The sequence below is a fragment of the Mirounga leonina genome, unplaced genomic scaffold (assembly GCF_011800145.1).
Source record: "Mirounga leonina isolate KUSES-001 unplaced genomic scaffold, KU_Mleo_1.0 Mir_101609, whole genome shotgun sequence".
Classification (NCBI taxonomy): Eukaryota; Metazoa; Chordata; class Mammalia; order Carnivora; family Phocidae; genus Mirounga; species Mirounga leonina.
The window spans coordinates 14,829,181-14,840,257 of NW_023270164.1; the positions used below are offsets into that span (position 1 = coordinate 14,829,181).

Below are 11,077 nucleotides of genomic sequence, written 5' to 3' on the forward strand. Positions count from 1 at the left end.
CTCTACATAGAGTTGATTTTATCAATAAGTTGTCTCACTTTTGAGAGTAAATGAGGGTGCCATTTATAATTTTGCTAATGCAACAAACATAAACATAAAAGTACTGTCTTAGGAAAACTGGGATGCATGGTCATACTATCTGTAGCAGACCCCAATTTAGATAGGTCAAGATGATCAGGGAAGGCCACTATGAGAAAATAATATGAAGTTGATTTCTGTGGGATGCATAAGAATTAGATGGGTGAAGAGTGAGGATAAGTATGTTACTGACAAAACAAATGGGAATGCAGAGGCCCTTAGGTAAGAGTGAAGTTCCGAGTAGTAGGAGAATGGAAAGATGGGAGAGTAGCATGGACTGATGCTGTAGAATTGAACAAAGGAGTTTCTAGAATTTCTCCATTTGTTGGGGGCTTAGGTGGGGCTTTCTGGTTGGAATGAGGATTACCTGTCACCAAGATGCATTTTTATAGCAAGCATAGGGATTTTATTTAGAATTGCATGTTACAGGGCAATAAAAATAGCAGTTTTCTAACAATGTTTTAATAACAAATTGCATGAGATAAACATGAATTTTTGTTAAAGGAGATATTGTTAGTATTTGGATGAAGTGACTAGGGAATGAAGATAAAGAAAATAGGAGGGGGGGCTTGGCCGCCATCATGAACGACACAGTAACTATCCGGACCAGGAAGTTCATGTATAACCGACTACTTCAGCGGAAACAGATGGTCATTGATGTTCTTCACCCCGGAAAGGCAACAGTACCTAAGACAGAAATTTGGGAAAAACTAGCCAAAATGTACAAGACCACACCAGATGTCATATTTGTGTTTGGATTCAGAACCCATTTTGGTGGTGGCAAGACAACTGGCTTTGGCATGATATATGATTCCTTGGATTATGCAAAGAAAAATGAACCCAAACACAGACTTGCAAGACATGGCCTGTATGAGAAGAAAAAGACAATCAAGAAAACAGTGAAAGGAACGCAAGAACAGAATGAAGAAAGTCAGGGGGACTGCAAAAGCCAATGTTGGTGCTGGCAAAAAGTGAGCTGGAGATTGGACAACAGAAGGAATAAAGATGCTGCAGTGGCTTTATCTGGTTGTGCAGATTTTTCATGAGAGGATCAATAAACTAAGAATGTTAAAAAAAAAAAGAAAAAGAAAATAGGAGGGGGAGAAGGTTAGAGCCTTGCCCAAGGCACTGCTTGTCCAGGGTAGAGAGTTTAACTTTTATTCTAATTGCAGTGGGAAAACAATGGCAGATTTAAGTGGGAATAATAGGTGGCATAATATGATTTACATTTTAAGATTACTCTAGTTACTGTGTAGAGTACAGATTGTAGTAAGAAAAAGATGGGAAGTTGGGAGGCCAATTAAGAGGCTGCTCAGTAGGCCAGGTTAGAAAGATACTGGTGGCATAGTGTGGGACGGTAGAAAGGGAGAGAAGTTGGCATATATTTAAGGTAGAATATTCAAGATTTGGTGGTTGTTTGAATGTGGAAAAAGAAATGAGGGAAAGGAAGTTGTGATGAAGAGAGTTTCTGGATTGATAATCTGACTGCATGTTGGTATTTACTGAGATGAAGAAGTCAAGTGAAGGAATACATGATGATTGTGAGAAGAAGTATATATTCAAAAGCTCAGTTGGGAACATACTAATTTTGAGAATACCAAGACATATCCAATTGGAGAAGTAAGGTATGCAGTTGGATTATGGTTATAAAAGTTATAGGCCAAGTTAGAGTTGGGGATACAGATTTGGGAACAAATAGCATATAAAATGATGTTTCAGAACTTTTCTGAGTTTGTTCACATTCCATTATGGACACTTTACAGAGGAAGTGCTGAGGAAAAACAGGCAGCTGACAGGGGAGGTTGCTATGCAACAGATGAGGAAAGTCATCCAGCCAGGCAGAATTGATGTTGGCCCTTGGGGACCAAATGCTGCCATCCTTCCTAGCATTAGCTTTCTTTCATATGCAGACTCCTGGCAGGAGCTGATGCCAGAACAAATGTGAAATGTACAAAGATTTACCTTGGATTTTGGAAATGTATCAATTCAGTTTGAGTCACCTTACATTTGCATATGATTTTCTGCTTTTTTGAGTTTCTCCAGTCATCTTGGAATCATAACAGCATGCATGACCCCAGTAAATATGCCTTGCACTTTATATTTTGAATATTAAGAAACTGGGCTCAGAGATGTCCAGTGACCTGAATGGGCTCACACAGCTAGCAACAGTCTGACCTGGCACTCCATCCCTGGAATTCTGAAGGTTGGCGCGGCTTCTTTTTGTAAAACCACAGCTGCTCTAGGCCCCAGCCCTGGAAGGAACCCAGGCAAACATTTACTTTGAATCAGGGCTTGCCATGGTTCAGACACAAAAGTGCCTGCCTGATCATCCTGACCACTCCAGCAGGCACCAGGAAGGCCTCAGGGGCAGCGTGTTTATGCCACTCACAGCAAAGAGGCCTGACAGGGCTCCCCAAGGAGCAATTCTCACACCTGGATGGACCCACCTAGAGTAGGCGAGGAGTAGAGACTTGGGGGTCTCTACCTGTGTCCTGGGTGCAGAGCATGAGCTTGAGTCTCAGAGAACACAAACTTTGCTTGTTTAGGACAGGTGTTGGCAGGGCAGGGGAGGTGGGGGGGGTGGATCTATCACTCAAAGTGGAGAGGAGAGGGTGCCTCAGTTCCCAGGCCAGCACTAGTAAAACATGGGTTTTGGAGCCAGGAGGACGTAGGTCCACATTTTGCATTTTCTGTTTACTGGCTCTGTGGCCTTGTCTAGTTCATGAAGTGTGTCTGTGCCTCAGCTTCCTAATCTGTAAAATAGGGATGCTCACATCCACCTCTCATGACTACTGTGAGAGGAAGATAAGTCCTAGGACAGATGCTGTGATATACAAGCTGTGCCCTTCCCTCCCCTCCTTCCCACCTGCACACACAAAATAAGGTTATGGCTGGAACTGTACAAAAGGCAGGGAAAATATATATAGGCAATTCATGAGTAAGGGACTCATGTGGAGCCAGTTGGTGGTCACTAAGGTAATTGCCTTCCCCATTGGTGTATTTTCCCTAGGTTCTTCTTTTTCCTTAGCCTTAGAGCTGAGGAGATGCTCAGTAGTTGTTTGGTGTAGAATTTGTTCCCTCATAGAGATCTATTTCAGAGAGGCAGATGGCTTCTTGGACTGGTCACCCTTATGGCCAGTCTTTTTGGTCACCAGATTTCAAGTTGTAGGTACTCTGCAAATACTGGCCCTGGAAAGGCTGACCTATGACAGCTAGACTCATAGAAGACTAATGCATAACAAAAGCCAACGCATTAACTTTTGACTGGCTGGTGCTCACTCTTGTACACCTCTTCTCTCAATTAAGGAAAACAGTCACAGGCCATTCGGAGTCTGTGGCATCACAATGAGGGAAGTTGGTTGGTCATCTCAGTGGTTGGAATTCTTTAGTTGGGATTCCGCAGGCATATATATATAGGCTGTGTAAAGAATATCTGGTCATAAGTTCCAATGTTCCTGTCAGCAGCTGGGTTACTCTCTTATAGGTACACTGTCTCACACAAAGAGACACATCTTTTCTGTTGCTTGGATGACCCTTCCTTCCACAGATTCCATATAGACCATCCCTCTTCTGCCTATTCAGTCCTTCTCTACACAGGAAACAATGTCACTAATTAGGTATTAATATCAATGTAGCATTGCCTTCTCCACATGATACTCTGGCCACTTTGGTGGGAGGACTGTCCCCAGGTTTCTTACATCTACCGACGCTCCCTAGGGTCAACCCTAAAGATGTCTCATGTCGTTCTTTAAATGGTGATTTTTCTCACCATTCTCTAAGGCCATAAAAATATTCAAAAGCAGCATGAAAGTATGGATTCTCATCATACATAATGTAATTGAAAAATCCCATATTGTTGGACAATTGTTTTCCAATTTTCACTATTGTGTATGAAAAATGAATAATTTTGCTCCTAAATATTAAAGTAAACCTTTGCTTTTTTTTGTTAGTTATTAGAAGTGGAATCATTGGGGGTGCCTGGGTGGCTCAGTCGGTTAAGCGTCTGCTTTCAGCTCAGGTTGTGATCCCAGGGTCCTGGGATTGAGCCCTGCCTCAGGCTCCCTGCTCAGTGGGGAGCCTGCTTCTCCCTCTCCCTTTGTCCCCTGGCTCATGCTCTCTCTTTCTCACTCTCTCTCTATCTCAAATAAACAAATAAAATCTTTAAAAAAAATAAAAATAGAATCATTGAGGAAAATATATGAATATTTGTAAGGCTTTCATGTATATATTTGCCTCTAGAATGGCAGTACCAAGGCCCTATGGCTCAGGGGTTAGAGCACTGGTCTTGTAGAATGGCAGTGCCAATTTATAGTGCTACAGCTATGTGTGAATGCCAATTTTACTGCACAATCACCAATACTGGCTACTATGCTCTTTAAAAATTTGCCAATCACATACTTGAAAAATAAGTGATTTAATATTGCTTTATTTGAGAAATATCTTTACTCTTTTTTGATTATAAAGGCAATTCATAATCTATGTACAAAATTGGAAAATACAGAAAGAAATGAAGATCAAAAGAAGAATAGTATATAATTTCTCAACAATATAACCATTGTTATAATTTTAAATATTTTCTTTACATTTGTTTGTTTATTTATCCTGACTCCTTTCTTTCTTTTCACATTCCACATCCAACTAATCCATCAGGAATATATTTTGGTTCTATTTTCAAAATTTATGTTTGCAATTTGACCACTTCTTACCAGCTCCATATTAACCTACCTGGTTCAAAACATCATTGCTCGTATGGACCATTATAATAGCATCCTCACTGGTCTCTCTACTTCCACGGTGTCCCATTCAGAAAGATCCTTCTAAAATCTTGTGTCCCTCTGCTTACAACCTTTTCATATTTCTTATCAAACTTAGAGTACAGCTAAAGTCCTTGGAGTGATCTATAAGGTCCAACATGATTCACTCATTCCTTCTTTTATCTCATTGCCATACTCTCTCACTCATTCTACTCATACTACATTGGCTTTCTTCTGGATACCTAAATATACCTGGTTTGCTTGCTCCTACTTTAAGTGCTTACTCAGCTGTTTTCACTGCTAGGAATACTCTTTAACAATATAGCTGCATTGCTAATCCCCTCACAGTGAAGAATTTTTCTCAAATAAGCACTTCCAGACTATTCCGATGCCCCTACTCTGCTGTATTTTTCTTTTCCCCATAACTCTTACTTTGTAATGCACTATGTAATTTGGTTATTTTTCATGTTTATTGTTAATAATCTGTTTCTCCACTAAAATTAAGCTCCATAAGGAGAGAGATATGTGTTTTATGTTTCCAAAGAACATTGAACAAGGATGTGGCAGAAAGAAGACACTCAATAAATAGTTCCTGAATTTATCTATCTATCATCTATCTATCTATCTTTCTATCTATCTTAATAAATGCTTGGGATAGATAATGGGCCTCAGTGAGAATAAGACAAAGGAAAGTTTATTTTGTTGCTCCATAAAGGTAGAGAGTTGATGAGGGATAAAAAAAAAAAAAGTAAACTAGAAGTCAAGAAAATGGTGGAAGCTGTCTAGGAGCTTGATGTAACTCCTCCCATTCAACTCCAAGAACTTTGCTCAATTTCACAAAATCTCATGCACTGTTTGCTCTGAGTGAATTTTTTAGAGGATAAGGATGGGATATGTGATATGACAGAGTTGTAAGTTTAAGAGACATACACAATAAACCCAACAATAGCATAATATACATTATTCTCAAGTGTATGAGAACCATTCTCCAGGAGAGACCACATGTTAGTCCACAAAACAAGTCTTAAAAGATTAAAATTTTAAAATATTGAAATAAAACAAAGTGTCATTCCTGATCACAATGGAATGAGACTAGAAACCAATATCAGAAGGCAAACTGGTAAATCCATAAATATGTGGAAACACAGTCTTCAACAATGAATGGGTTAAAGAAGTCAGAGAGAAATTAGAAAGCATTTTGAGACAAATGAAAATGAAAACAACATACCAAAACTTAGAGGATGCAGTGAAAGCAGTACTAAGTGGGAAGTTTACAGCTATAAAGACATACATTAAAAAAGAAGAGAGATCTCAAATAAACAACCTAACTTTATAACTCAAGGAGCTAGAAAAAGAAAACCAAACTAAACCCTAGTTAGCAGAAGGAGAGAAATAACAAAGATTAGAGCAGAAATAAATAAAATATAAAATTAAAGCAATAGAAAAAATCAATGAGAGAGTGGATTCTTTGAAAAGATCTACAAATTGACAAATCTTTAGTTAGGCGGCCTAAAAAAGGAGAAGACTCAATCAGAAATAAAAGAGGACATTACAACCAATGCCACAGAAATTAAAAGGATTATAAAAGATTATTATGAACAACTGTACACCAAAATTGAATAACTTAACAGAAATAGCTTACTTCCTAGAAACAAATGTCTTAAAAACTGAATCATGAAGAATAGAAAGTTGACAGAAACCAATAACTAATAAGAAGATTGAATCAGTCATCAAAAATCTCCTTCACCCAGGAAAAATTCCAAATTCATTGTATGAGGCCAGCATTACCTTGATACCAAAACCAGATGAAGACAGCACAAAAAAGGAGAACTACAGGCCAATATCTCTAATGAACATAGATGCAAAAATCTTAACAAAATATTGATAAACCAAATCCAACAATACATTAAAGAAAGTCATTCAGCATGATCAAGTGGGATTTATTTATTCCTGGGATGCAAGTGTAGTTCAATATTCACAAATCAATCAATGTAATACACCATACCAACAGGAGAAAGGATAAAAACCATATGATCATTTCAGTAGATGCAGAAAAAGCATTTGACAAACTACAACATCCATTCGTGATAAAAACCCTCAACAAAGTACATTCAGAGGGAACATACCTCAACATAATAGAGGCCCTGTATGAATAATCCACAGCTAACATCATCCTCAATGGGGAAAAAACAGACCTTTTCTTCTACAGTCAGGAACAAAACAGGGATGTCCAATCTCACCACTTTTGATCAACATAGTACTGGAAGTCCTAGCCACAGCAATCAAACAAAAAAGAGGAATAAAAGGCAACCAGACTGGTAAGGAAGAAGTATAAGTATAATTTTCATTATTGGTAGATGACATGATACTATATATATAACCCTAAAGACTCCACCACAAAACTACTAGAACTGATAAATTCAGTAAAGTCACAAGATACAAAATCAATTTACGGATTTCTGTTGAATTTCATAAACTAATAATGAAGTAGCTGGAAGATAAACTAAAAAAAACAATCCTATTTACAATTGCACCAAGACAATACGATACCTAGGAATAAACCTAACCTAAGAGGTTAAAGACCTTTTTGCTGAAAACCATAAAATATTGATGAAAGAAATTGAAGAGGACACAAAGAACTGGAAAGACATTCCATGCTTATGGATTGGAAGGACACATACTGTTAAAATGTCTGTACTACCCAAAGCAATCTACACATTTAATGCAATCCCTGTCAAGATACCAACAGATGGAGGAGGAGCAAGATGGCAGAGGAGTAGGAGACCTAAATTTTGTCTGGTCGCAGGAATTTGGCTAGATAGGTATCAAACCATTCTGAACACCTACGAATTCAACAGGAAATCGAAGAACAGCAACAACTCTCTTTTTTTTTTTTAATTTTATTATGTTATGTTAGTCACCATACAATACATCATTGGTTTTTGATGTGGTGATCCACGATCCATTGTTTTCGTATAACACCCAGTGCTCCATGCAGTACGTGCTCTCCTTAATACCCATCACCGGGCTAACCAATCCCCCCCCCACCCAAAATATTGATAAACCAAATCCAACAATGTTTGTTTCTCAGAGTCCATAGTCTCTCATGGTTCATCTCTCCCTCCAATCGCCCCCCCCCATTTTTCCCTTTTTTCTCCTAATGTCCTCCATGTTATTCCTTAAGTTCCACAAATAAGTGAAACCATATGATAATTGACTTTCTCTGCTTGACTTATTTCACTTAGCATAATCTCCTCCAGTCCCATCCATGTTGATGTAAAAGCTGGGTATTCATCCTTTCTGATGGCTGAGTAATATTCCATTGTATATATGGACCACATCTTCTTTATCCATTCATCTGTTGAAGGCCATCTCGGCTCTTTCCACAGTTTGGCTATTGCAGACATGGCTGCTATGAACATTGGGGTGCAGATGGCCCTTCTTTTCCCTACATCTGTGTCTTTGGGGTCAATACCCAGGAGTGCAATTGCTGGGTCATAGGGTAGCTCTATTTTTAAATTTTTGAGGCACCTCCACACTGTTTTCCAAAGTGGCTGTACCAACTTGCATTCCCACCAACAGTGTGAGAGGGTTCCCCTTTCTCCACAACCTCTCCAACATTTGTTGTTTCTTTCCCTGTCCATTTTATCCATTCTAACTGGTGTAAGGTGCTATCTCAATGTGGTTTTGATTTGCATTTCCCTGATGGCTAATGATGATGAACATTTTTTCATGTGTCTGGTAGCCATTTGTATGTCTTCAGAGAAGTGTCTTTTCATATCTTCTGCCCACTTTTTGACTTGATTATTTGTTTTTTGGGTGTTGAGTTTGAGAAGTTCTTTACAGATCTTGGAAATCAACACTTTGTCTGTAGTGTCATTTGCAAATTCTTTTCCCATTCTGTGGGTTGCCTCTTTGTTTTGTTGACTGTTTCCTTTGCTGTGCAGAAGCTTTTGATCTTGATGAAGTCCCAAAAGTTCATTTTTGCTTTTGTTTCACTAGCTTTTGGAGATGTATCTTGAAAGAAGTTGCTGTGGCCGATGTCAAAGAGGTTACTGCCTATGTTCTCCTCTAGGATTTTGATGGATTCCTGTCTCACATTGAGGTCTTTCATCCACTTTGAGTTTATCTTTGTGAGTGGTGTTAGAGAATGGTCGAGTTTCATTCTTCTGCATGTGGCTGTCCAATTGTCCCAGCACCATTTATTGAAGAGACTGTCTTTTTTCCATTGCATGTTTTTTCCTGCTTTGTCAAAGATTATTTGATCATAGAATTGAGGGTCCATATCTGGGCTCTCTATTCTGTTCCATTGGTCTATATGTCTGTTTTTGTGCCAGTACAATGCTGTCTTGGTGATCACAGCTTTGTAATAGTGCTTGAAATCAGGCAACATGATGCCCCCAGCTTTGTTTTTCTTTTTCAACATTTCCTTGGCGATTCGGGGTCTTTTCTGATTCCACACAAATTTTAGGGTTGTTTGTTCCGCACTTTGAAAAATGTCATTGGAATTTTGATCAGGATGGCATTGAAGGTATAGATTGCTCTGGGTAGCATAGACATTTAACAATGTTTATTCTTCCAATCCATGAGCACGGAATATTTTTCCATCTTTGTGTGTCTTCTTCAATTTCTTTCATGAATGTTTTGTAGTTCCTAGAGTATAGATCCTTTACCTCTTTGGTTAGGTTTATTCCGAGGTATCTTATGGTTTTTGGTGCTATTGTAAATGGAATCGTTTCTCTAATTTCTCTTTCTACACTTGTGTTGTTAGTGTATTAAGAAAGCAACTGATTTCTGTGCATTGATTCTGTATCCTGCCACTTTACTGAATTGCTGGATGAATTCTAGTAATTTGGGGGTGGAGTCTTTTGGATTTTCCACATAAAGTATCATGTCATCTGCGAAAAGAGAGAGTTTGACTTCTTCTTTGCCAGTTTGAAAACCTTTTATTTCTTTTTGTTGTCCGATTGCTGTTGCTAGGACTTCTAGTACTATGTTGAACAATAGTGGTGAGAGTGGGCATCCTTGACGTGTTCCTGTTTTTAAGGGAAAGGCTCTCAGCTTTTCCCCATTGAGGATGATATTCGCTGTGGGTTTTTCATAGATGGATTTTATGAACTTGAAGAATGTTCCCTCTATCCCTATACTCTGGAGAGTTTTAATCAGGAAAGGATGTTGTTTTTGTCAAATGCTTTTTCTGCATCAATTGAGAGGACCATATGGTTCTTCTCCCTCCTCTTATTAATGTGTTCTATCACATTGATTGATTTGCGAATGTTGAACCACCCTTGCACCCTGGGGATAAATCCCACTTGGTCGTGGTGGATGATCCTTTTAATGTATTGTTGGATCCTATTAGCTAGGATTTTGTTGAGGATTTTGGAATCCATATTCATCAGGGATATTGGTCTGAAATTCTCCTTTTTGATGGGGTCTTTGCCTGCTTTGGGGATTAAGGTAATGCTGGCCTCATAGAATGAGTTTGGAAGTTTTCCTTCTGTTCCTATTTTTTGAAACAGCTTCAGTAGAATAGGTATTATTTCTTCTTTGAATGTTTGGTAGAATTCCCCAGGGAATCCATCAGGCCCTGGACTCTTGTTTTTGGGGAGGTTTTTGATCACTGCTTCAATCTCCTTACTGGCTATTGGCCTATTCAGGTTGTCAATTTCTTCCTGTTTCAGTCTTGGCAGCTTATAGGTTTCCAGGAAGGCCTCCATTTCATCCAGATTGCTCAGTTTATTGGCCTATGGTTGTGGATAATAATTTCTAATAATTGTTTCTATTTCCTTGGTGTTAGTAGTGATCTCTCCCCTTTCACTCATAATTTTATTAATTTGGGTCCTTTCTCTTTTCTTTTGGATAAGTCTGGCCAGTGGTTTATCAATCTTATTAATTCTTTCAAAGAACCAACCTCTAGTTTCGTTGATCTGATCTACTGCGTTTCTGGTTTCTAATTCATTGATTTCTGCTCTAATTTTAATTATTTCTCTTCTAATGCGTGGCTTAGGCGTCGTTTGTTGCTTTTTCTCTAGTTCTTTAAGGTGTAGAGTTAGTTGGTGAATTTGGGATTTTTCTATTTTTTTGATTGAGGCTTGGATGGCTATGTATTTCCCCCTTAGAACCACCTTTGCAGTATCCCATAGGTTTTGGACCGATGTGTTTTCATTCGCATTGATTTCCATGAATTGTTTAAGTTCTTCTTTGATTTCTTGGTTGACCCAAACATTCTTGAGCAGAGTGGTCTT

General features: G+C 38.6%; 1 protein-coding gene across 1 annotated transcript; it reads left to right on the forward strand.

Annotated features, from left to right (window-relative positions):
* The first annotated feature begins 659 nt into the window (after positions 1 to 659).
* Positions 660 to 1,159, forward strand: LOC118009042 (40S ribosomal protein S24-like). Its single transcript, XM_035002911.1, has one exon. It carries the CDS (start codon positions 660 to 662, stop codon positions 1,122 to 1,124), a length of 465 nt encoding a protein of 154 aa, XP_034858802.1. The 3' UTR covers positions 1,125 to 1,159.
* The last annotated feature ends 9,918 nt before the right edge of the window (positions 1,160 to 11,077 follow it).